The sequence below is a fragment of the Cololabis saira genome, chromosome 5 (assembly GCF_033807715.1).
Source record: "Cololabis saira isolate AMF1-May2022 chromosome 5, fColSai1.1, whole genome shotgun sequence".
Lineage (NCBI taxonomy): Eukaryota > Metazoa > Chordata > Actinopteri > Beloniformes > Belonidae > Cololabis > Cololabis saira.
This window is the reverse complement of record NC_084591.1, coordinates 22,241,764-22,268,947: the sequence shown is the minus strand read 5'-3', so window position 1 is coordinate 22,268,947 and position 27,184 is coordinate 22,241,764. Positions and strand designations below refer to the sequence as shown.

Below are 27,184 nucleotides of genomic sequence, written 5' to 3'. Positions count from 1 at the left end.
TTTATTGTTGAAGGTCCTTCACATGTATCATGATGTAGTGTTATATATAATTTAGAAAGCTTAGACTTAGGAAACTCCTTCTCGTCTTATGAAAATAAGGACTTTTGAAAGGACTATTTTAGTGTTTTTACCAGTCCAGATATCAAATCAATTCAATATTTATGGATGACTGAAAACATACATTTGTCATCCGGATCTTCTCTACAGTTTGCATGAATAGAAAGAAGGAAGTTTTCCTTTCTATTTTCAATCTTAACATTTAAACAAAGAATGTTGAACTATTATAGTCCAAGGTGAAAAACTCTCAGAACAACAAATATCCTGACCAGCAATTTTGACAATTATTTTTTAATTCAAGCAGTGAACGGTTTCCAAAAACTCAATGGGATTCATGTTGAGTTCAACAATCTATGACACATCCATCATGTTTAGACCAAAGGAAAACGAGACTTAAACATTGATTTTCTATGTGAGGATTACTTCTAGCTTGTGGTTCACACTTCATTCATCCCCTGACAGGGTATTTCCCTTTAGAGGGAAGTGCTTTAAAAACATTCACAGTTGTCCTCTCAGATGGAAGTAGAGTTCACAGTTCTCCTTGCTGCAGGATTTTCCCAGGATTCATCAGGTTCTTAGGGTCGAGGGCATCCTTGAGACCCTGCATGACCTGGATGCCCTGAGGTCCCATCTCCTCACACAGCAGCACTCTTTTTCCCAGACCGACTCCATGCTCGCCTGTGCACGTACCGTCCATGGCCAGCGCTCGTCTGCAAAGACATAGTGTTACATGTCAGTCTTCATAAACTCTTGTAAAAAAACATCTAAACCTGAAGACGCTGACCCCTGCTACAGGACGAGGAACCGGACTGTCCATCCAGGATGAATAGTTTTCTGAATTGAGCAAGTGATTTCCAACTGAAATAACATACTTTAAATTTAAAAACAATAAACTAATATTACTGATAATGAATATGAATATGATGTAAGTGATTCAGAAAGTATATAAAGCATTAAATCTCTACTTCAACATTGCTGCACATAGAAGTAGTAGTCCAGCTACCTCCTGGTTGCACTAGGTAACCCAGAAATACTGGTCCGCTCCAGCCTGCAGATCACAGCTGATGGTTTCCAGACAGATGTGACAACAGAGAAGTTTTGTATATTAACAAAGATCAAACTCCTTCCAAAGCAGAAAAAAGATGATTTGCTCGCTGGTCCTCGGGGCTCCTGTGCAGCTGGCTGTGTTTACTCTATCAAAACAAATTCTGTGATTATTGAGAACATCACTATTGACGGATAAACAACACACTGGGCTTTTCCTGTGTGTGGAGTTGCTGACAGCATCAGATATTTAGGATGCAAACTATTTATTCTACATCTGGCACTGAAGATGGCTGGGTGAGACGTCAGCTCGGCTTCACACAGAGACACATTTCCCCTCTGTATCGCCTCCACTAGAACTTCACAAGGCAGAACAGCTAACTAACAACTATTCTAATAGTCAATTAATCTATCGATTATTGAAACGATTAATCAGCTGATCGAATTATGAATTGGGCAGTTACTTAAACAATTGTATTAAGTTTAAGTGGTAAAATTAGCTTTATTCTTTAACTAATATATATGTTTGTATATCTATGGTTTCTAAAAGTCAAAAACCAGAGCTTATGATGGTGGCAGCTTTGAGTGGTGGGAGGGGCCGAAGGAAACAGACAATGGTCATTATGGAGAGTTTCTGAGATATTTGGGAATTACTCTCAGACGACACAAGCCAAGAATGCTTGTGGTGGCACCTTTACAACTCAGACCTGTAAAAAGTGATCAGTTTTACTGATTATCACAGCGAGGAAGCTTCGATTGTGTGCCGCTATGGAGTCTAGAGTAGTTTGGTGACAGCATCTTTCTGACTCAGTCTTCTCTTCCTGGATCTAAAACACAGGCATGTACAGAAAAACAAATATAGATGAGGAGTGACTGAAAGATGACATCATCTGTAATGTCACACAATAGCAGGTCCAGCTGTTAAATGTATGGTTGCAGTTTGAAAAGTTGTCCATTTTTAGTCTGATTCTGATCCTGGCTTGAACATGAGTGGAAGGATTTGACGTCACTTAAAGGAAATGTTGAAAACACAGCAATGAGAACGTGTCAATATCTTGAAAATGTGTCTGACAACAGCAGCTGTGTGTGTTCATGAGCCCTTAGCTCTGACTCTTAGAAAGCCTCCAGGAATTCAACCAATCACAAGACACTTGTTTTCAAGAGGAGCGTCTCCTTGGGATTTTCAGGATTTGGGATTTACGCTTGGTGTAAAGCTAATTTATACATACCAGAGAGACATAAAATTAAAGGGCTGAAAATGACTGCAATATTTCCCCTTTAAGACCCGGTTGTTGTTGGATTTGTGTCGTGCAGAGGCTCTTTACCTGGCCAGCCTCTCGGTGAACAGATGGACCCTGTGAAGCTCGTCTGGGTCGGTGGGGTCCACCACCATCAGACAGTGGAAGTTACCATCACCCACATGGCCCGCAATGGGACCTGGAAGCAGAATGCATTACCATCCATCATCTTGTAAAAGTGATCTTTCCTTCTTTTGCTCATTCTTGTTCAGGTGGCTCTGCGTGGTAAGACACGTAAGACAACATCCGCTTTATCAAGCACACGCTTAAACATGTTCATCTTCTAGATGAAAAGAAGCAAATAAACTGTTGACATGACCAGTAGCAACAAAATAACTTATGTAGCAACTAATTAACCAACGCTTTTTAGGCAAAATTCTACAATGTCACTTTTTAAAATGAATACCGGTAAATACATTTTTAAAAACATACTTTCTCCTCAGTAAATGAGTTAAACTTGTGTTGTGAGTAAACAGCAATTGTTGGTTGTTGTGAATCTAGTAATATTGTGTAGATAATGTAGTGAATGAAACACAAAATTATGAGGAGCTGTATAGGACAAAATGCATTTTTAACTCTCACACACACCTCTGTCATGCACATACTACTATAATCACTTGCACATACACATAAAATCTTCTCACATACACACACGGGCAACATCTCACATATAAACTAGGGAAAATGAACACATACATACTACTAAAACCTCACACATATACATACAAGACATTGTATATGCATCTGAATCATTAAAAACAGTAATGTATGTGAGAGGTTTTACATGTGTATGTGTGATCGGATCAGGTTATATATGCGTATGTGTGAGGGCATAGTAGTATTAATGAGAGGTTTTATATATATTTATATATACCTGTGAGTCTGTTCTCAATGAGATCCTCCTTTGTCTCTACAACAATCTGAGGCAGCCGAGACAGAGGGACACACACATCTGTGGAGTAGGCCTACACACACACATTTATATGGAACTGGTTTAGTCTGAAAATATCTCAGAAATTCAGACTAAAATGTTTGTGTTTGATCACTGTTAAAGACGAGGGTAAAATGATGCAGCTTTTTCCAGATTTAGCACCACCAGCCTTCAGTATATTCCTCCAGCAGCCTGATAATGAAGCTGTTTACATGACAGCACTACAGATGCCTATTACACTGTTATTTGCCTCTTATTCATCACACTAGGCAACAGAATGAAAAAAGGAAGAAAAACAAGCACAATGGAGGTTTAACATTGCAGGTCTGTGGTGCTCACCTTGCACCCCGGTCTGAGAGCTTGTGCGGCGTACCAGGCGTCATGACGAGCTTTCCACAACCGCTCCCGTGTTTCTACATCTTGAGCCCATTGAAAATCTGAACCTCCGTTACTCTGAGTTATTCCCTCTGTAGAAACACACAAAGACAGCAGGTCAACCATTGGGTCTCAACGGGAAAAGGCAGGTATCGATAAATAATGGACGGATGGTTGGATGCTTGCTTGATCAACACTGAAATCTTATCTATACATGCAGTGAAATATTGGGTTCATATTAACTATATTCTATATATATATTTAATGGACTGATTGATGGAGACAGTTTTATATTTCCTCTCTGTGTATGAGGGTCCCCTGTTTTAGAATCACGCCATCGTTAAACCCTGATAACCCTGAGATTTTGACAAGATGTTTCATGAGTTTTGATAAATCCAATTAGCCAATCAGTTTGAACATTGTTTTTTTTTTTATATATTTTTATTGATTTTTGTTTTAAGGTAAGAAAACATGGCAAGGAAATATAAGAACACCATATTCTACACAGAACACACTGAGCAGGAATTCACACGATGAAGCAAAATGAGTAAACAAATATAAGGAAGGGGAGAGAGAAAAGAAAAAAAAAAAGGAGGGGGGAAGACTGTTAACAGTTGAATGGGTACGTGACCATAAATCCAGGCAGTGAGGTGTTACAAACAACATTCTGCTTGGTTCAAACTCAGGTATAGGTTTCTCTAGGGATATATGTCCATATAAGACCGTAGAGGCCTCTCTGCAAAGTCTGTGCACGCTCTGTTCCAATATAGTCCAAGAATGGGTCCCAAATTTTATGAAACAATGAGGGTTTGTCCTTAAGCCAGTAGGTCGTGGCTTCCAGAGGGATGAGTTCCAATATACTTTGTCGCCACTGTGAAAGCGTAGGAGGTTTGTCAGAAACCACTGACGTAAGACGCACCTTCTGGCACCAAACAAAAGCACATCGAGCAGTTTTACCAAGTGGGGTTTAAGATTCAGAGTAGAATGTAATCCAAGAATACAGGAAATTGGTTTAAGACCTAGATTTTTACCAAATATTACAGAAATTTCATCAGAGACCTTTCCCCAGAAACTTTTGATAAAGGGACAATCAAAAATACAGTGGAAGTAAGACCCATCAGAAAGCAGTTTGAACATTATTGATCGACTACTGCAGCCAGGAACATATTTGAATGGACGGGTCGGAGACATCGTGGAAATCAACCTCCACGTGAAACGATTTTGCAGTCTGTTCGTCATCTGCCCACTGACTCACCAGAGGTGTTGACTTGCTCTTCGAGGCTTCGCTCCGAGCCGTGGAACTCCAAGAACAGCGTGGGCGTCACCGGGTAGGACAGGGAGCTGAACCTGTTGCAGGCATCAATCATCACATCATCCAAAAACTCTGGATTACACACACAAACACACACATCCAGCCACACACACCACAAGGAGGCAAATGTCAGTGTGATGCATCGCAGGAGGTTCTTGTTTTGCTCAAAAGCTTCATTTTTTACAGCGGTTATGAATGGATATTGATCTATTTTCAACCCCTTCTTCTTGAATTCTACTATTTCCTACTGCAGGGAATCTTTATTCCAAAAGGGATCACTGATGTTTTTGTGTTAGTTTTAGCTTCAATTTCATTTTTTCTTTCATCATCTGAAATTGAACTGGGAAGCAGCTTCTTTCAAAGGAATCCTGGTCCAGACAGCAGCAGCACAATCAGCAAAACACAGAAACACATAAAGATCCTATTCAGGCCTCGTTTAATCACATATCACATGCGATCCAATTACATGTAGACAGCTCTGAATACATCTGCTCCCACCTGACACTCATACATGTACAGACGTCAAGAGACCAGTTGTCACTGGATCTCAGTTAACTGCTCATGTAAGTGACCTTCAGCTGAGCAACAAAAGACATGAATAGGTCTGCTGATGTTTCTCTTAAAATACATCTTATATTTCTTATAAATATGTTTTGAAATCCCAAATACAGTCACTGACCTTGATGAATCACATAAAAAATCAGACATGAAGGGATCTCTCTGAGCTCTTCCGGGCAAACTATGAACCAGTCTCCTCAAGTATAAAAGCAGATTTACACAGATGGAACCTCATTCCCTTTTTGAGTCTTACTTCCCGGGTAAATGCAGTTAAAATGAACCTGCTTCCCAGGCTTCTCTACCTATTTAGGAATTTGAAGTGAGGGAAGATCAATTTAGGGAATGGGATAAATGCATCTCCAGATTTATTTGGCGAGGCCGAAAACCCAGGATTAAATATGCCACCCTCCAACTTGCCAAGGAAAGTGGAGGGTTGGGCCTCCTGTGTCTAAGACACTACTATTATGCTGCACAAATAACGGCCCTTCTATACTGGTGTAACAAAGCTTTTATAGCAAGATGGAAAGAGCTGGAGTCCAGTCTGTCGGGTCAGATACCTATCCAGGCTATAGTAGCGGATAAGGGTCTAATAAGTGAGCTGGCAAATTTGGGGAACCCCTGGATTACCATACTCTTCAAATATGGCTGAAGGTGATTCAAATTTGTGGATTACACAAAATGCTGAGTGTTCTGGTGATTTGCTAATGACTCTGACTTTGCTCCCAACAAACTCGACTCTCGCTTTAAATCATGGGCGCCGTCATGCCTTACAACAATCCTGTAATACATTACATCATTCAAAATCATTTCGCTTCTTTTCACATATGCATATCAATACTGGAGCAAATGAATAATAAAGTAAATAATAAAGTCCTGAAAAAACACATTCATTAATGCAGTAGATGATTCAGATCATTAGCTAGTCCAATAAAGGCAAAAAATCCAAAAAGGGTCCCCATATAAGGTCAAAGTCTCTAGGTTTTTTTTCTTTCTAACAGAATACAGTATTTTCTCTGGAGTGCTATATGATGCAAGTTCATTGATCCACTGTTTGGGTGCTGGGGGTTTTTCTGATTTCCAGTTTTTTAAAATACAATTTTTTGCTGCAGTGCCTGCAAGCAGAATGAAATACTTTTTTATGATAAGTCATATTTAGTGAACTAATATCTCCCAGTATCCAGACTTTGGGATCAAGAATATAGGATTTTAAAATGTCAGAGATTATTTTGACCACGTATTTCCAGAAAGCATCTATAATCGGACAGTTCCAGAGCATATGGAGTAGATTTCCAGTGTTTATTTTACATCTTTGGCACATGGCAGAGACTGCACTATTAAGTTTATTTAATCTATAGGGAGTGTAGTAGATTTGATGTAAGGTATTGAATAGGAATTGAAAAGAGTGTACCAATCCTTATCCTCATATGAACATTCCAAGTCTGCTTCCCAATTTTAGTTTCATTGGGGGTCTGTGGTATACTGGTAGGTTATTGATAAGAATGTTATAGATTAAAGATGTTAGTAGTGAGGTTTTAAAGTGAGAGACTCAAGTAATCATTCAGATATAATCAATGAAAACAAACATCTGGAGGGACTGGACTCAGATGTGACGGACAGACACAACATGGCATGAGCGGTTTCATCATCGATTACTCATTCACTTACTGCATTAAAGTGGAAATTCTGTCACCCACAACAAAGCAGGTTTAAATGTTGTATTATTAAAGTTAAATGAGATGTTTGAAATTCAAAAAGTTAGATTTAAAAAAGACACAGTTTTTTAATTAGGCGCTTTTAAAAATAAAAAAATCCAGCATGTAAAGAGAAAAGGCTGTAGATTCCCAACACCTCTCCAAAAGCACTGTACTGTATGTTCTTTCCTCACCGATGCGAGCGATGGGGACTCCAGCCTGCAGAATCTGCACGGTGCTGTCTACGGCAGCCTGGACAGAGGGGAACGAGCAGACAGCCGACACCATGGCTTCCGGGATGCCGTACAAGCGCAGCGTGGTCTTAGTGATGATGCCCAGGGTGCCCTCTGAGCCCACAAACAGGTTTGTCAGGTTGTAGCCCGCTGAAGTCTTCCTGAACACAGGGGACAAAGACAATAATGAGGCCCCTCACGCCACACTGGACAACGTTGCAAAGTGTATGTGTGACAGCTGATGCGTGCCTGGGACGTCGGCCCTTCCCAGCAGTGTGCATGACGCTCCCATCAGCCAACACCACCTCAAGGTTTAGGACGTTTTCCCTCATAGTCCCGTAGCGGACTGCATTAGTGCCAGACGCACTGGTGGCCGCCATGCCACACAGGGAAGCATCAGCTCCAGGATCTGAGGCAAAATAAAAGAAACACAGTTATCTGAAACCTAGATACATCTCGAACCTTCTTTTATTACGATGTCAAGTATTTGGGGGGTTTTAAGTTTGTAAAATATCACCATCCGCTGGATAAATGAATTTCAGCAACTTTGATGTTTAAAGGTATTTGTTGAAGAAAGCCACATGGTGGTTTGATCTATTTAAGGTCCGATGGAACAACAAGGTCATTCAACCATATACAAAACCTATTTTTTCTTCAACTCAAACAGAAGTGAAGGAGATGTTTTGATGTCTGTTCTTAGATTGTGGAAGTCTTATTATGTAAAGTCCTTTTTATGTGACTGAAAAACAAGGTAACAGTAAACTACAACATCCACTGCCTGAACTGACCAGGAAGGAGGAAATACCTATTATGTGATCTATTGTTAATCCATCCGACTAACCATGATCACGAGAGATGATTTATTTCTTAGATTTACACAGCAAGACCTTTCCACTACGGTGAGGAAGTTTTCTAGATTTCCCAGATGTGCTGCATGTCGGAAAGGTAATGTCTGCTATATTTTCTTTTAATTTCTTATGAAAAATATACCTCAAATACCTAATAAGAAACTGGGGCATTACACTGTGTGACAGCATTTATGACAAGCAGGAAGTGTCCCAGACCGCCATCAAATGCATCAGATCCAAATCCATTGGAATTCCACCACTCCTGGTTCCCACGCCGTATCCACACTGTACAGATGTAGCAGCAAAAATCCATTGCTACATTTGTGCCCTCCTTTTTCTCAATCTCCTTCCTTCCTTCGTCAGTTGGACATCATTTTGTTGGTTCTGACTGTGCACGTACTTTCAAAGTGCTAGACAAACACGTGAAACAACCATATTTACTTCTGTAAACACCACGCACTATGGGACGTCGTATTTTCTTCTGTGCATCAGGGCAGCATACCGTTCACACTTAAGTGTGATGAAAGTCACAATAAAATAATAATGTGAATGCCAAAAAAAATTGATTTTGCAAAAAAAATTGGGTTTGAGCATTAAAAGCTGTAGTATGAATGTAGCCTGTGTGTCAGTGTGCATGGTCTGTCTTTGCGATGGACTGAGGACTCAACAAGGGTGTACCCTGACTCTTGCCCCATGACAACAGGGTTATTCTTCAGTCCCTTGGGGAGACTGTGAAGTGCATGTCTGTAAAGAAAGTTTAGACCCAATACCCAATAGCATTTTCCAGAATGTTCATGCATAAAAATTGTCTCAGTAGAAACAATAATTATATTTATCACAACTTCTCAACTAATCTGCAGTGAAGCAGAGGGATCACAATTCTATAGATATATTCAATTATTTATGGCTGGGCATTCATTATTTACGGTTTTATTCTATGGTTGTGTGTTTGACCAGCAGCACAGGAGCACCACAGGGGACTATGCTCTCACCATCCCTCTTCACGCTGAACACATCAGACGTCCAGTACAAGTCAGAGTCCTGTCATCTGCAGAAAAACTCAGATGACCCTGCAATTGTGGGGTGAATCGGTGATGGACAAGAGACTGAGTACAGAGAACTGGTGGCCCATTTTGTGGGATCTCATCTCATCTTGAATGAGAACAAGACAAAGGAGATGACTGCGGATTTAAGGAGAGCCAGGATTAAGTTTAAAAATGTTTTGATTATGGCCATGTGGAGGTGGAGGATGAGTATACAGTAAATACCTTGGTGTTCACCGGAACAACAGACTGGACCGGAGATACAACACTGATGCTGTTTATAAGACTTCACTGCCCTAGGAAGTTTAGGTCCTTCAGTGTTTGCCGTAAGATACATATCTTCCAAAAGTCTGTTATGAAGAGTTCGGTCACATCTGCACACATCTGTAGGGCAGCAGTATCAAAGCCAGTGACTTATAGAACCTGAACAAGCTGATAAGGAAGGCTGGCTCTGTTCTGGGGCCTCTGAAGCTGATTGTGCAAAGGAAGATACTTCATAAAATAAGGGAAATCATGGAAAACCCTGAGCATCCTCTTCACAACACAGTGGTTCAGCAACAGTGTCTTCAGTCAGAGGTTTTTCCAGCTCCACTGCAACACAGACCGCTGCAGGAGGTCCTTCCTGCCCACAGCTATAAACCTTGAATAATGAATCTAGGAATTGAGACTTAAATCATGGCTACTGCAACAATTAGCTTCCCTTCGGGGATCAATAAAATGTTATGAAGTGAATTGACCTCTTTAGGCTTGGGGGTTGTGAGTTCCATATAGTTCCAGCAACTACCAACTGACTCTACTAGGATGACATTTTCTTAAGATTATCATAGAACTTCTGTGGCGAACTTGCTGTGACATCACAGTGAACACGGAGAAAGTGGGACTGACCCACAGGGAACCAGAGTCCGGTGTCTCGCAGGTAGACATTGAGGGTCTTCCGGGTCACACCAGGTTCTACCGTTACATCAAAGTCCTCTGGATGGAGATCCAGGATCTGCTCCATGTTTCTCAAACTGAAGCACACTCCACCCTAACAAAAGAAAATATGTAGACACACAGCACATTCCAGTCCTGTTTACTTTAAAAGGACTTCAAATCACATTTATTTTATATATTTCTTATATCAAATACAAGACCAAGGATGCATTTTCAGAGTTAAAAAGCAGAAGTATAATTTGTGTTAATTACAGTATTGTCGTTATTTCACAGAAATAATCTACCTCCACACATTTATCCACAGATCTCACCTTCACAGCACCAACTCCTCCCTCCAAGCCAGTCCCGGTACCAAAGGGGATAATGGGAAGACTGTGTTTGTGGCAGACCTTGGCCAGAGCGCTGACCTCCTCCACACATCGAGGAAACACCACCACATCTGGGGGGCGACATCTAAGCGGCAGCAACGAAAAAGTCCTACAACTCTTCACACTTCTTCATATAAGATCATGTCTTTCTAAAATCAGTCATTAAAACATTCAGATTGAATGAGTTAACAGGGTGCACCCATCTCTTGTAAACCAGCATAACTGGCACCGTCATGGAGAAGTTAAAGGTTCAAACTAGCACATTAAATGATAAAAAAGAACATTCTCAAAGACTTTCAAGTTTCAATGATGACTTTGTGTCACTGATGTTATTGAACTCCCACTAAAACTTCCCAAATGCAACTCTGAAAAAGACGTTGATGCTGAATTCCTTTTAGTCACACTAGCCATCAGTAGAATTTAAACCCTCTAACAATGCCACCGGGATGAGTTTTCAGAGCTAATACAGAGGAATCTCTTTTGCCTTTGACTGACATAAAGTTAAGGTTGAACTCTTCTTTCTTTTTAATTTTTCCAAATGTTTAAGGATATTAAAGAAATCTCAAACCTGCCGAAAGAAAGAGAGATTAGATTGACCGGTAAATCGAGAGCTTCGCCTTTTGACTCAGCTCCTTCTTCACCACGACGGTCCGGTACATCGAACGCATAACTGCGGATGCTGAACCGATCCGTCTGTCAATCTCACGCTCCATCTTTCCCTCACTCGTGAACAAGACCCAGAGATACTTAAACTCCTCCACCTGAGGCAGGACTTCTCCACCCACCCGGAGAAGGCACGACACCCTTTCCCGGTGGAGAAACATGGCCTCGGTTTTGGAAGTGCTGATTCTCATCCCTGCCGCTTCGCACTCGACCTCAAACCGCCCCAGCACATGCTGAAGGTCCCGGTCAGATGAAGCCAGCAGGACAACATCATCCGCAAAAAGCAGAGATGAAATCCTGAGGTTCCCAAACTGGATCCCCTCTGGACCCTGGCTACGCCTAGAAATCCTGTCCATAAAAATTATGAACAGGACTGGTGACAAAGGGCAGCCCTGCCGGAGTCCAACATGCACCGGGAACAAGTCTGACTTACTGCCGGCAATGCGAACCAAGCTCCTGCTCCGATCATACAGAGACCGGACAGCCCTTAGTAGAGGGCCCCGGACCCCATATTCACTGAGCGCCCCCCACTGAACGACAAGAGGGACACGGTCAAATGCCTTCTCCAGATCCCCAAAGCACATGTAGACTGGTCGTCTACATGAGGGTTCATTCCCATGAACCCTCGAGCACCCTGTGGAGGGTGTAGAGCTGGTCCAGTGTTCCACGACCGGGATAAAAACTGCATTGTTCCTCCTGAATCCGAGGTTCAACTATCGGCCGTATTCTCCTCTCCAGTACCCTAGCGTAGACTTTCCCGGGGAGGCTGAGAAGTGTGATCCCCCTATAGTTGGAACATACTCTCCGGTCCCCCTTTTTAAAAAGAGGGACTACCACCCCAGTTTGCCACTCCAGCGGCACTATCCCCTTCCTCCATGCGATGTCGCAGAGGCGTGTCAACCAAGACAGCCCTATGACATCCAGAGACTTGAGGTACTCAGGGCGAATCTCATCCACCCCCGGTGCCCTGCCACTGAGGAGCTTACAAACTACCTCAGTGACCTCGGCTTGGGTGATGGATGAGCACGTCCCCGAGTCCACACTCTCTGCTTCCTTAATGGAAGGTATGTCAGTCGGGTTGAGGAGATCCTCGAAGTATTCCTTCCACCGTCCGACGATGTCCCCAGTCGAGGTCAACAGCTCCCCACCCACACCATAAACGGTGCCGGCAGAGTACTGCTTCCCCCTTCTGAGGCGCCGAACGGTCCTCCAGAATTTCCTCAAGGCCGACCAAAAGTCTTCCCCCTCACCGAACTCCTCCCAGACCTGAGTTTTTGCCTCCAGGACTGCCCGAGCCGCGGCCCGCTTGGCCTGCCGGCACCTATCTACTGCGTCCGGAGTCCCACAGGCCAACATAGCCCGGTAGGACTCCTTCTTCAGTCTGACGGCATCCTTTACTTCCGGTGTCCACCACCGGGTTCTAGGATTGCCGCCACGACAGGCACCGGAGACCTTGCGTCCACAACTTCGAGCCGCCGCGTCGACAATGGAGGCAGAGAACATGGTCCACTCCGACTCAATGTCCCACGCCTCCCCCGGGATCCGAGAGAAGTTCTCTCAGAGGTGAGAGTTGAAGATGTCCCTGACAGAGGGCTCAGCCAGACGTTGCCAACAGATCCTCACAATCCGTTTGGGTCTGCCCGGTCTGTCCAACTTCCTCCTCCGCCAGCGCATCCAACTCACCACCAGGTGGTGATCAGTTGACAGCTCAGCCCCTCTCTTCACCCAAGTGTCCAAGACATACAGCCGAAGGTCAGATGAAACGACAACAAAGTCGATCATTGACCACCGGCCTAACAATTAAGATGTACATTATAATGACTGTCATGTTTTTTCCTGTTTTTTTAAATAAAGCCGATCCAGTGTTTAACCTTCCTTGTCTGTAGTGATTTCCAAAACAGTGGTGGTTTACTGGTAGACTGTGGAGGTGAGAAAATGCAATGATTGGAAAATGCATTGCAATGTGCACACCACTGCATCAATGTAGGGCCAAACATTAATCTATAATTTGTCCCCGATTTTATTTGTTGAGGGTTTTGTGATTTCCATTACTTTTTGACAAATAAGCATCCACTAACCTCATAACCCCGTAGAACAAGAGGGGCAGCTATCTCTATTTCACCATGCTTCTCAAAGAACACAGCTATCTTGACATATCACATGAACACGCTAATGCAAATGTCCTTATGCAAGATGCTTGGAGCTTTGATGGTCCGGCTTTCAAGTCCAGCTTCATGAAAAAAACTTTGGGAAAACTGTATGTGTAATAAATTTAGATATCAATAAATGGTAAAAAAAAAAAAAAAATATTATTAAACAAAGCTTTTGCTTTAGTGAAAAAAACGGATTCCATGATACAATTGTCATTCAGATTTATACATGTAATAAAAAAATATCTTTACTGTTTGGCTTTTTATTAAAACTTGGGTTGTGTGATACTTTTGCCATTTCTGACACTTTCAATGCATTTTTAGATACAGAGGATAGTCGGGGAACAGATAAAATGAATGCTGCAGGGTTGTTTAACATCTGGTATACCCATCTTTTACTATATTTTCCATCCATCCATCCATTATCTATACCCGCTTTATCCTTTGCAGGGTCACGGGGGTCTGCTGGAGCCTATCCCAGCTATTTTCAGGTGAGAGGCAGGGGTTACACCCTGGACAGGTCACAAGTCCATTGTAGGGCCACATATATACACACAAACCATGCACAGTCATGCTCACACCTACAGGCAATTTAGAATGACCAATTATCCTAATATGCATGTTTTTGGACTGTGGGAGGAAGCCGGAGTACCCGGAGAGAACCCACGCAAGCACGGGGAGAACATGCAAACTCCACACAGAAAGGCCCCTGCCGGGCCTGGGAGTCGAACCGGGGACCGTGATATGTACAGAAAAGCTCTTCTTTTTCCAAGTAAAAAATGTTATAACAAAAAAATTAAAAAAGGATAATCACAAGTAAGACAATACTTTTAATAGGCATTTGACATTATATAAAATGAACAACTGTAGAACCAATCATTACAGAAAAAAATGATTCATACAAAGACAAACAACGATCCCACTGCAGTCAGAAGCGTTTTCCTGATGTAACTTTGTCACATGTGGAAAACATATGTAAAGAACTTGAGAAAGAAACATCTTCATGACAGTGGATTGAAAAATCAGGAATGAGTGCCAGTGATAGACTGACCTGTGTACAGACTCATCTCTGCCATGTTGTTCTCTGACAGCTTCACTCAAAGAGACACTTTCCTCACCGCATATAGACCTGAACGCAGAGAGAACCCGGTCCGCGACAGCCCTCTGCACAAACACAGAGAATTGAAGATGGAAAAGGTGAACGATTAATTAAATAGGGGAGGGACTTGGTCCAAGGCTGCACCCACACAATTGGTGGTTTTGCTTTAAAATAAAACCTTTTCACATACAAAGTAGGGTTTCACCTCAGCGTTGGAAACATATCTGTGCATTTTACACCATAAAAACATGTCGCTTGATCATCCATGCTCAACATCTCGCCTTCCACATACAAGCACAGTTTTTCCATGAAATGGATCGTGGTCAGAATGGTTGTCCTGAAGTGTTATTGGAATTCCTTAGGAACAACTTCAGTGACAAACCTATCCCACCAGGTACTGGTTCTTCCTGGTCTCTTCCACGACCACTGCACTCATGTACAGGTGAAAAAAAACACTGGAAACCTTTGTTGCAGGATATTGTTATCATAGCTTTCCTCCTGACCACGTCCTAGGGCTGAACAGTTTAGGGGGAAAATATACCCCCCAGTATTGTGGTTGTTATTTAAAATGTGATTTATTTTCTTTTTCAATAAAACCTAATGGATCATTTTAATACTAACACAATATTACATCAATTTTATACATATTTTATAATAATATTAATAATAATGATATATTTTATTTATTGCATTCATTTATACAAATTTGAAAGAGTTAATAGTTTCTTTTTGGTTTTGAAGAATATTTACTATTGGGACCAATGTAAAAACTGTGATTGTACTAAAACTCTAGAATATTGATGGAACCCGGGCCTCCAACGTGGCAGGCGAGAATTCTCCCACTGAACCACCAATGCTTGGGAAGTGAGCTTTTTTGTGTATTTTTAAAAAATTTTCACACACAAACACTGGGTGGGTGCAGCGTACTGGCCACATGGACTTAAAAATACAACAATCAGGCAAATACGTCAATCAGGCACTACACTATAAACACAATCAAACACTATAAACTATGCAAATTCATCACCCGGCAACATTCACGTCCCCTGCGCCTACCGCTCTTCAGAAAAAAATGCACAAAAAAAAAAGACCAAGTTCTCAAACATTTTTGGTTCAGTGGTAGAATTCTCGCCTGCCACGTGGGAGGCCCGGGTTAGATTCCCGGCCAATGCAATCAGAGTGATTTATTGTCTGTATATCAGCTGGGTGCAGCGATGGGCGGTATGGACTAAAACATGTATCACGATAATTTCTGGTATTTATCCTGATAACGATAAAAATTACGATACCAAAAATACCAATTCAACTCCATCTTTTTAACTATAAATCTATCACCACATTCAGTCTTTGGAGCCCCCAAAACACTGCTCTAAAAGAATACTAAATACTACTAAACTACTCCAATTATTACACCAATCTGGTGGAGACCTCAGCAGCAGCTGTTAAAATATATAATAAATTACTTGTATTACCATCCTTTGCAGACTCTGCATATAATAGATGATGTTTGCTCCTCGTCACTCTTTTTAAATCCAAACCAGTTCCAGATAATGGAGCCTGGAGCTGGAGCCTCGTTTAACAGCGAGCCCCTCGCTCTCAGATCCGCCTTCCGCCATGTTTGTTACACAAAAACGTCAACAGGAATTTATCGTTTTTACCGCGAGATGACAAATTCTTACCGTGGGGAATTTTTTTGGCGGTATATCGTGAACGGTAAAATATCGCCCATTCCTAGTGCAGCGTACTGGCCACATGGACTTAAAAATACAACAATCAGGCAGATATGTCAATCAGGCAGTACAGATTGCCTAAACACGAGGACTGCTTTACTAGACTTCTCACATGTGGATGGGTATATAGTGTGATGGCTAATACCGCTTAACTTGGTGGCAAAGCCTAATATTACATCCCCCATAACAGGGCATTTTGGCTTTGAGCCCAATGAAAGAGGGCTGCCAGCAAATTAGGATGAGCCAATTTGCAGACTTTGTTCCAAAATTGTGCCAATTTCAATTTCAAAACCTGAATTCACACTAATATTGCTAGTGACGGTGTTCACTCTCACTATCATATATAAAAGTAGGAGCACAACTAAGCAGAAAAACATTTGTTTGCATTGGCCGGGAATCGAACCCGGGCCTCCCGCGTGGCAGGCGAGAATTCTACCACTGAACCACCAATGCTTGGGAAGTGCATTTCTTTGTGCATTTTTTTTTCTTTCCTCTGAAATTTTTTCACACACAAACACTAGAAACTATGCGGATTCATCACCCGGCAACATTCACGTCCCCTGCGCCTACCACTCCTTATGTCGCTGTCCGTTTGAATCGCGTGGACACACAGCTTAAAAGTTTTTCAATCAGCCAACGGTGTCTCAAAGCCAGGAACCAAGATCAGAAAAAATGCACAAAAAAAAAAAAGCACAAAAAGATCCAGTTCCCAAGCATTGGTTGTTCAGTGGTAGGATTCTCGCCTGCCACGTGGGAGGCCTGTGTTCGATTCCCGGCCAATGTAATCAGAGTGATCTATTGTCAGTATATCAGCTGGGTGCAGCGTACTGGCCACATGGACTTAAAAATACTATAATTAGGCAGATATGTCAATCAGGCACTACAGATTGCCTAAACACGAAGACTGCTTTACTAGACTTCTCACATGTGGATGGGCATAGTGTGATGTTTAAAACCGCTTAACTTGGTGGCAAAGCCAGATATTACATCCCCCATAACAGGGCATTTTGGCTTTGAGCCCAATGAAAGAGGGCTGCCAGCAAATTAAGATGAGCCCATTTGGAGATTTCGTCACAAAATTGTGCCAGTTTCAATTTCAAAACCTGAATTCATACTAATATTGCAAGTGACGGTGTTCACTCTCAGTATCATATATTAAAGCAGCAGCACAACTAAGCAGAAAAATGTTTGTTTGCATTGGCCGGGAATCGAACCCGGGCCTCCCGCGTGGCAGGCGAGAATTCTACCACTGAACCACCAATGCTTGGAAAGTGTATATTTTTGTGCATTTTTTTTCTTTCCTGTGCAATTTTTTCACACACAAACACTAGAAACTATGCAGATTCATCACCCGGCAACATTTACGTCCCCTGCGCCTACCGCTCTTTATGTCGCTGTCCGTTTAACCCGCGTGGACACATAGCTTAAAAGTTTTTCAATCAGCCAACGATGTCTCAAAGCCAGGAACCAGGATCAGAAAAAATGAAACAAAAAAAAAAAAAAACACACAAAAAGACCCAGTTCCCAAGCATTGGTTGTTCAGTGGTAGGATTCTCGCCTGCCACGTGGGAGGCATGTGTTCGATTCCCGGCCAATGTAATCAGAGTGATTTATTGTCAGTATATCAGCTGGGTGCAGCGTACTGGCCACACAACGGCAGCAACCGTTCTGTCACAGGCGGTTGCTGGTCCCACTACACTCAGGGGCTACACTGATCTGAAGAATCCTTCAAGATAGAGGTAGTAGGACTCCTTTGCTGCCTTTTGGATTTGGATTGGCTCCTCTGGGAGGATTTTTGATCTAACTCAGGACTACTTGGCAGCAGCTAGCCTCTACTAGCCTTGCAGCAGCTAGCCTCCACCAGCCCTGCAGCAGCTAGCCTCTACTAACCCTGCAGCAGCTAGCCTCAACCAGCCCTGCAGCAGCTAGCCTCTACTAGCCCTGCAGCAGCTAGCCTCAACCAGCCCTGCAGCAGCTAGCCTCTACTAGCCCTGCAGCAGCTAGCCTCAACCAGCCCTCCAGCAGCTAGCCTCTACTAGCCCTGCAGCAGCTAGCCTCAACCAGCCCTCCAGCAGCTAGTCTCTACTAGCCCTGCAGCAGCTAGCCTCTACTAGCCCTGCAGCAGCTAGCCTCAACCAGCCCTGCAGCAGCTAGTCTCTACTGGTATCTCACAGTATCTCACTTCAGTGATGGCCGAGAAGCTGGAGATCATAGAGCTAAAAGCTGAGCTCCGGGCCACCGAGCAGCTCATCCAGGACCTCCTCCAGCGGCAGTCGATGCTGTGCTCTCGGCTGTCATGCCTTGAGCTTACGGATTGCCAGCGGCCCATGGCTTCGGATGTAGCGGCTGCATCTGCTAAACCCCCTGGCCCGACGTCTCCTCTCACATGGTCATCTGTGGTAAATGGCCCCAAAAGGCTCTCTCTTCCCCTTTACGACCCGTTCGGGGCCGGCGGGGAGGACATCCCACTCTCCAACTTCTTCTCTTCTTTGGCGGAGCTCTCTCCGGACCCGGTTGTCTCTTCTCCTCGTCCTGCGCGCGCGGGCCGTGTACGAAAGCACACTTCACCCGCTAATGTCACCTCCTCCTCCGGCTCGCAGTCCCCTAATGATGATGGGCCGGTGTCTCAGAACGCTGCGGTCTCTCCCACTCGGCTCTGGCACGGGTCACCCTCTTGGGCATCGGTGGTGCAGCGCGGCGGTGCTGGAAATGGTCCATCCTCCCGCAGGAAGCGCACATCTCCCAGCAGCAGTACCTCCAACTCCCGGACTGCCTCTCCCTCTGGAAAGCGTCCCCGAGTGGGCTCATCGCCGGCCTTTTCCACTTTTCCCAGCTGTCCTCTTCCTCCTGTTGCCACCGCAGCTAGCACAGCTAATGCTAGCCGCCTCCTATTTCCACCCCCAGAATGTATCCTGGTAGGTGACTCCATAGTTAGGTCCGTCGCTATCCCAAATGGTATTACATATTCTTTCTCCGGTGCAAAAGTCTGTGACTTACTCCTGCATATCCCTGCCATCACTGAGCGTCACCCGTCTGCCCACACTGTGATTGTGCATGTGGGTACGAATGACCTCAGGTGTAGGCAATCAATCAAGCTCCAGGATGATTATGAGCTACTAGCAGTGACGATCGAGAGCCTTGGAAAGATTTGCATTTTCTCTGGCTTAATCCCCACCCTCAGAAAGAGCGTTGAGATGTTTAGTCGTCTCTACAGTGCTGATCAGTGGCTAAGCAACTTCTGCTCAGCGTGTGGCTATGGCTTTATCAGTCACTTTGACTCATTTTGGAACCTGAGTGATCTGTATAATCATGATCATTTCCACCCCAGCAATAAGGGAATCACAGTTCTGGCCTCTAATTTCTGCCACCATCTATCCAGTCTTGTAGACTGACGCCATCCCCCTGTCTCTGATAGCCCGCTCATCACTGCCGCTCCAGCTCTCTCATCTGTCCAATTTACTGAATGTGCAGCAGCATCCTCCCAATGTATGGAAGACCAGGAAGGCCAAAAAGGATTTTCCTGGTTCCCCATCCCTGTCATTATAAATCAAAGAACAGATAGACAGACCGAAAGCAGGTATCGTCAGAGAGCAAGCACTTGTTATCTGCGCCCGCTGTCTCCTGCCTCTGCCGGAGCTACTCCAGTTGAGTCCTCTGTCAGAATGGCTCTGCTCAATGCTCGCTCAATTGCAAATAAGACATTTCTCCTTAAAGATTTATTTATTAGGGAGAACTTGGACTTTCTGTTCATCACAGAAACTTGGCAGCGAAATCTTGAATTTTCTTCCATAAATGAACTCTGTCCTGCAGACTGTAGCTCCATCAGCACGCCAAGGCTGTCTGGCCGTGGTGGAGGTCTTGCGGTAATTTTTAGAAACTCCTTTAACTGCCGGTTGGTTAGTACTGAAAATTTCCCCTCTTTTGAGCTGAACATGTCAAAAATTGGTCAGTTGAAGCCCTTCTATTGTATTTTAATCTACAGACCTCCTGGTCCAGCTGGCCCTTTCCTGTCAGATTTTACTGAGCTTTTATCTTCGGTTATTAAGTTGGAGAAAGTCTTAATTATTGGTGATTTTAATTTTCACGTTGATGATGCTACTTCTAAAGCTGCTTCAGAATTTCTTGCTATTACTGAGTCTTTTAACTTCACACAACATGTCTCTGGGCCCACACATTGTGCGGGACATACTTTGGACTTAGTTTTTTCATATGGTCTTAATGTTGATGATGTTTGCTTGATGGATTTCCTTGTTAGTGATCATAAGTGTGTTCTGTTTGACGTGTCTTGTAAGCTGGATCTGCTGCCCCTTAAACAATTGTCTTGTAGACGCATCATCAACCAGAGCACAGCTGAAAAATTCACAGCTTTATTTGACCCTGATGCGATGTCAAACCATGATGACGTGGAGTCCCTGGTCCAGTTATTTAATGAGCATTGCTCCTCTGTCTTAGATGTGGTGGCTCCTTTTAAATCCAGACAGATCCCTACTGCCAAGTCCTCACCCTGGATAGATGAGTCAATCCGTGTTTTTAGGCGGAAATGTAGAAAAACAGAGCGCTTATGGAAAACCACCAAACTGAAGGTTCATCGGCTGCATCTTAAAGAGCTTTTTATCTGTTTGAATGACATGATAAGGAACGCCAGGATTGCTTATTTTGCCAATCTCATCTCATCTAACAAAGGAAACTCAAAAGTCCTCTTTGAAACGATAAACACTATTGTCTCTCCCTCTCCGCCACAAGTTCCTGTCTTCTCCGTCACTGACTGTAACAACTTTCTTAAATGTTTTGTGGACAAAGTTAGTGATATCCGGGCAAATATCCCCCCGCCTCCGAACCGTAATACTATCATTGCTTCCTGCCCTACAATTTTAAACTCATTTTCTCCTGTTTCTTTAGAGGACATCTCTGAGCTGTTGCACAAAACTAAGCCCTCATCTGGCCCTATGGACATCCTCCCCTCACTGTTGTTTTTAAATGTTTTCAGTTCCATTGGCTCTACCATTTTAGACCTGATCAATCTTTCCCTTTTATCTGGCTTTGTTCCTAGCCATTTTAAACATGCTATTGTTCAGCCGCTCCTGAAAAAAACAAATTTAGATCCCAGCCTCCCAACTAATTACAGGCCTATATCCAAGCTGCCACTGTTATCAAAACTACTGGAAAAAGTTGTTGCAAAGCAGCTTACTGATGTTTTAGAAACACATAACTTGTATGATGCCTTTCAATCAGGTTTTCGTAAATTACACTCCACTGAAACAGCTCTTCTGAAGGTCACAAATGATATTATGATGGCTGCTGATGATGGGAAGTGCTCCTTATTGGTTTTATTAGATCTCAAATCTGCTTTTGATATCGTCGATCATGCTATTCTCTTAAATAGGCTTAATCTGTCGGTTGGTATTTCTGGGACTGCCTTAAATTGGTTTAAATCATATCTTGCTAACAGAAGTTTCTCAGTTTCTGTGGGTCAGTTCATTTCAAACACAGCGCCTCTGTCATGTGGTGTCCCACAGGGTTCTGTTCTGGGTCCCATGCTGTTCTCCCTATATATGCTGCCTCTTGGACAGATTATTAGCGGTTTTAGTGGCATCTCTTATCATTTTTATGCTGATGACATCCAGTTATATTGTTCTTTTAAACCAAACGATTTTAACCAATTGTCCATTTTTAACAACTGTTTGGATGCAATTAAGATTTGGATGGTTGATAACTGTCTTCAATTAAATTCAGACAAGACAGAAGCCCTTATAGTTGCTCCTGAAAATCATATCCCAAACATAAAACAATATATGGGGTCTTTAAGTGCCTGTGCTCAGCATAAGCTAAGAAACTTAGGTGTCATCTTGGACCAATCTCTGTCACTCGACAATCATGTCAGTCATCTGGTGAGTTCATGCTTTTTCCAATTAAGGAATATAGCTAAATTAAGATCCGTGGTTACCAAGGTTGAGATGGAGATGGTTGTTCATGCTTTTATTTCTTCTCGCTTAGATTATTGTAATTCTCTTTTTACCTGTTTAAATCAGACCTCCTTAAATCGTCTCCAAATTGTCCAGAATGCAGCAGCCCGGCTTCTAACTAGTAGTAGTAAGAGAACACACATCACTCCAATTTTATCCTCTCTTCACTGGCTTCCCATTAAATTTCGCATCCATTTTAAAATACTGGTGCTAACTTTCAGAGCTTTGCATGGCCAAACACCACAATACATCACTGACCTCCTCCTACCTTATGCGCCAAATCGGGCTCTTAGATCAGCACACCAATCGTTACTGTCTGTCCCTCAAACCCATTATAAATCCAGAGGTGACCGTGCTTTTCAATCTGTTGCGCCTAAACTATGGAATGCTCTCCCTTCACAACTGCGTTTTTTAGAATCATGTGAAGGCTTCATGAAGCAGCTGAAAACGTTTTTATTCAGACAGGCTTTTGGTTAACCGTTTATTTATTGTGTCTCTGCGTTGCTGCTATGTTTTTAATGTGCGTTGCGACTATGTTTTTAACATGCCAGCCCAGTGCTGTTTTCTGTACCTTGTTAATTTTATCTAGGTTTTTATATATATGTATACTATTGGTATCTTTTCTTTTTAATCTCTTTTAATTTGTGTGCCTTCTTTTAATGTAAAGCACTTTGTGATTTTATATCTGTGAAAGGTGCTATATAAATAAACTTTACTTACTTACTTACTTACATGGACTTAAAAATACAAGAATCAGGCAGATACGTCAATCAGGCACTACAGATTGCCTAAACACGAGGACTGCTTTACTAGACTTCTTACATGTGGATGGGCATAGTGTGATGGCTAATACCGCTTAACTTGGTGGCAAAGCCAAATATTACATCCCCCATAACAGGGCATTTTGGCTTTGAGCCCAATGAAAGAGGGCTGCCAGCAAATTAGGATAAGCCAATTTGGAGACTTTGTTCCAAAATTGTGCCAGTTTCAATTTCAAAAGCTGAATTCACACTAATATTGCATGTGACGGTGTAGGAGTACAACTAAGCAGAAAAACATTTGTTTGCATTGGCCGGGAATCGAACCCGGGCCTCCCGCGTGGCAGGCGAGAATTCTACCACTGAACCACCAATGCTTGGGAAGCAGCATTTCTTACCTCCCTTTTTTTCCCATCTGCTCCCCACAGTTTCCTTTGAGGTCAGATGCCATTTTTTTCCCTCCCTGAACAGATTCTTTCAAACCATTTTTCTTACACTAGAGAGCAGGCCTGGGGATACTAAGGATTTTTTTGGGGGCCTCTGTCCCTCTGTCTGCACAGCCCCATGCGGCGATTGCACAAAATGAGTGGGCCTGAAAGCCAGATGGAACAGGCCCAACTCAGTTTAGTTATTTCAGTCAGGGTCCTGAATTGATTCAAGACAAAAGATTGCTAAAATGGAGGACCCAGCTACAGTAAAAGGTAGAAGCCTGAAGCAATTATTTTATTTTATTTTATAAGTCAAGGCAGTGCCAAAAGCTAAGTAGCTAAAGTGGTAACCACTGGTTGTAACCAGCTATCATTGACTGCGTTTACATGCAGTCAATAACCCTTTTAAAACCCGAATTTGCACGGCCACGTAAACACCAATAACCCCTTTGAATAACCCGAATTTGCTCATATTCGGGTTTTTAAAAACCCCAATACTACCCCTGGGTTACTCCTTTTAAAACCCGAATATTCGGTCATGTAAACGCCAAACGGAATATCCCGATCAAACGGAACATGAATTTGTTTTCTGCGATATCCCGATCAAACCAGCGACGCGCGGAGAATGTGATGACGCAATTACCGTCATTTCCGCTTCTTCTTTCTGTATCCAAATTCAAAACAAATGCTGGTTCGCGCAACTTTTCGCTCACCTTCTTTTAAATCTCGCTATCCCCGTACTTTCTACCGTCTACAAATGCCAAAATGTTCATATCCTTCATTACATTTATGAAGTGATTAGTCTCCTCCTCACTCCAAAAGTGTGGTGTGGTTTTGCGTTTCTCTGTGTTTATAAGAACTTCCTGGACTCAAAAGACCAGGATTCCTTGCAAACAGAGCATGTGCAGAAAACAAATTCATGTTCCGTTTGATGGGGATATCCCGTTAGGCGAATATTCGATACGACCGAATATTCGGGTTTTAAAAGGAGTAACCCAGGGGTCATATTCGGGTTTATAAAAACCCGAATATGAGCAAATTCGGGTTATTCAAAGGGGTTATTGGTGTTTACATGGCCGTGCAAATTCGGGTTATTGGCAATATTTGGGTTTTAAAAGGGGTATTGACTGCATGTAAACGCAGTCCATGTAAACGGAATATTACGAATGTTTCAGTAACCGGAATATTATCAATAACCCGAATTTTGACTGCATGTAAACGTAGTCAATGAAAAGAAAGACAATGGCCCAAAACAAATGTGTTGCTTTATGGAATTTTACCATAGACTGTGATAAACAATGGACGAACCATTAGTTCACGTTAGGGCTGTCGGAACCATCAATGCTTGAGAAGTGTAATTTTTTCCCTCCATTTTTTTTCCCCTTTCGCTTCCCACATCTGGCCCCCATTCCATTCACAATTTAATTCTACATACTGTAGACATCAAGGAAGTTATGTGGGGTACAGTGGGGCAGCACATGTAAAGAGTCTCTACAGAGGAGATAGAGAAGGAGATGGCAGACCACAGAAAACAATGCACTTCCTTGTGTGGTGTCAAGAGTCATTCATCATGAATTGCACTTCAATTTGATAAAAAAAAAATCACACTCGGGTCCAATTATTCTTTGATATTACGTATAATGTTGTTATTGTAGGTTCCGTTAATTCGTTTTCAGTCTGTAATGTGGAGTTCTTTCACCTTTTCTTTTAAAATATTCTAAATAATACACTTGAATTTGGTTATATATTGATATTGCATAATATTATATTTATTATTATGAATATAATATTATTTATTATTATAAATATATTATATTTATTATAAGGCGCAATATCAATGAACCAGGGGCTATTCTAGCATCAGAGCTTTAGGGGTGCTGAGCACCCAGAGTGCCTTTAATGCAATAATGGTCCTAATGGTCCTAATGGTTCGCAAAAATACGGTATTTAAGAATTTTTTTAAATTGAACAATTAAAGAAATTGAATGTGTCGCAGAGTTAATTTAATACTAGTTCTACAAAGGTAGAAAACCATGAGGTAGCATTTTTTGGCAGCAGAAATTGGCAGAACGCCGGTAAATGGAGACTGACCTGTTTCTGAGGCCACCCTCCAGTGGACAGTTGCAGAAGAGCCATTTTCAGCACTACTGGTTCAGCCTCAGATTTCTGCAGATTTAGCCTCTTGGTATAAGCATCTAAAATGCTTATACTGTTGGTGGCTAAATAGACAGCTAGAAAAAAAAAAAAAAAGGCACCTGCATTGGCCGGGAATCGAACCCGGGCCTCCCGCGTGGCAGGCGAGAATTCTACCACTGAACCACCAATGCTTGGTTGAGAAGCGACCCCTCCCCCCGCCTTTTGCTCACACAGATCCTCTCGCGTGTGCAGCTGTATTCCCTTTCCACTTGCAGGGTTTGCCTGTCTTCACTCACCAAAGTGCGAAGCCTTAAAGCAGCACAATGTAACTTTCAGCTTTTGTTGAGTTTGGCGGCTCCTTTGGACAAAAGCGGTAGTGCTTTACCAGTAGTGTGGAAGGGTTCCTACCATGCACCTCAAAGTTACATAGTGCCAGTGAAGGCGATACAGACCATGACAGAGGTGTCATTAAACCTGTTGGAAGTTGATGTACCATCACAATGACTCTGGAAATATTATATTAAGGTGGAAAAGTTACATAGTGCTGCTTTAAGATCGACACACATAAGCGCTAAGGGGGATTTTAAAGACATTTTCACAAAAAGCAGGTGTTTTCGTGTATTTCAATAGAGTCAAGTTATTAAAAAAAAACTAATTGATTCTGTAATTGAATTAACGCTGGCATGACGGTGAGTAGATGACATACAATGCTTTATAAATGCTTTATAAAGGGACACTAGAATTACATTTTAAAATAATAATAATAATAATAATAATACATTTTAAAATCATTATAAAATAATAATTACAATGTTAGTGGGTTTATTATACCAATCGCACATGTGGAAACATTGGTACGCATGCCTTTTATAGTATTTATTGCTTTTATTTGTTAGCTTGATGTGTATTTGTATTATCATGTATTTTTTGTCTATGTTGTATTGTATGTTTTCCTTTACCCTCTTTCCCTGCTGACTACGGTCGATAATAAAGATGATTGATTGATTGATTTATAGTGCTGACACGCCATTGCATTGTAAAACTTTGCTCCCCCACTTGTAACCAACTCCGTGAATCACCTGGGAGTCAGTGACCACAACAGCCTCCAGTCGGCTGTTTTCACTGTCAACATGCGACCACCGCTCACACTACACCACAAACCAGTACAGCTACCAGAATAAAAGAGGAGACTGACCTTGGCAGTGTTTTCTGAACTACTGTTGCGACAGTGCCGCAGGCAACCCCAAAGAGACAGCAGCGGGCGAGCCGGTGTCTGGCCGAGCAGCATTTTTGACCTGCACTAATCCTTCAGGTAATTCCCACGAGAAAAGTTTACAAATTAAAACCCCAAATAAGAACTTCCGCTTTGTAGTTTTCAAAATAAAAAGGAGATGTAGACTAGTCCTACGTCACTGTTACCCAATTCCAGTCCTCAAGGGGTACTCCTCTGCATGCTATTGATAATATGCAGCTGTGGCTACAAATGTAGCTACCACCACCAGTGAGGATGTGTATGAATGAATAATGATTTCTGTAAAGCGCTCTGGGTGCCTAGAAGGGCGCTAT

The 27,184-nt window shown here is 42.5% G+C and overlaps 1 protein-coding gene and 4 non-coding genes across 5 annotated transcripts; all 5 read right to left on the bottom strand.

Annotated features, from left to right (window-relative positions):
• Nucleotides 1–338: 338 nt before the first annotated feature.
• Nucleotides 339–26,940, bottom strand: ldhd (lactate dehydrogenase D). The gene is made up of 11 exons (XM_061721216.1): nt 26,814–26,940; nt 14,556–14,668; nt 10,635–10,776; nt 10,276–10,417; nt 7,749–7,908; nt 7,461–7,660; nt 4,961–5,089; nt 3,670–3,797; nt 3,274–3,364; nt 2,427–2,538; nt 339–767 (listed from the first exon to the last, which is right to left on the bottom strand). The coding sequence occupies exons 1-11, from the start codon at nt 26,904–26,906 to the stop codon at nt 587–589; spliced, it is 1,491 nt and encodes a 496-aa protein (XP_061577200.1). The 5' UTR covers nt 26,907–26,940; the 3' UTR covers nt 339–586.
• On the bottom strand, nt 16,716–16,786 carry trnag-gcc (transfer RNA glycine (anticodon GCC)). The gene has a single exon. It is a non-coding gene; the product is annotated as a tRNA-Gly (tRNA).
• Nucleotides 17,527–17,597, bottom strand: trnag-gcc (transfer RNA glycine (anticodon GCC)). The gene has a single exon. It is a non-coding gene; the product is annotated as a tRNA-Gly (tRNA).
• Nucleotides 23,361–23,431, bottom strand: trnag-gcc (transfer RNA glycine (anticodon GCC)). Its single transcript has one exon. It is a non-coding gene; the product is annotated as a tRNA-Gly (tRNA).
• Nucleotides 25,739–25,809, bottom strand: trnag-gcc (transfer RNA glycine (anticodon GCC)). The gene has a single exon. It is a non-coding gene; the product is annotated as a tRNA-Gly (tRNA).
• Nucleotides 26,941–27,184: the final 244 nt, after the last annotated feature.

Bases quoted from the DNA above. Each gene is read 5' to 3' on its own strand.
- ldhd (XM_061721216.1), bottom strand. From the start codon at position 26,906: ATGCTGCTCGGCCAGACACCGGCTCGCCCGCTGCTGTCTCTTTGGGGT. The intron at 7,909-10,275 runs GTCAGTCCCACT...ATTTTGCCTCAG, and splicing joins CGGACTCTGGTTCCCTGTGG to ATCCTGGAGCTGATGCTTCC. The intron at 2,539-3,273 runs GTATATATAAAT...TTCTGCTTCCAG, and splicing joins CATTGAGAACAGACTCACAG to GTCCCATTGCGGGCCATGTG.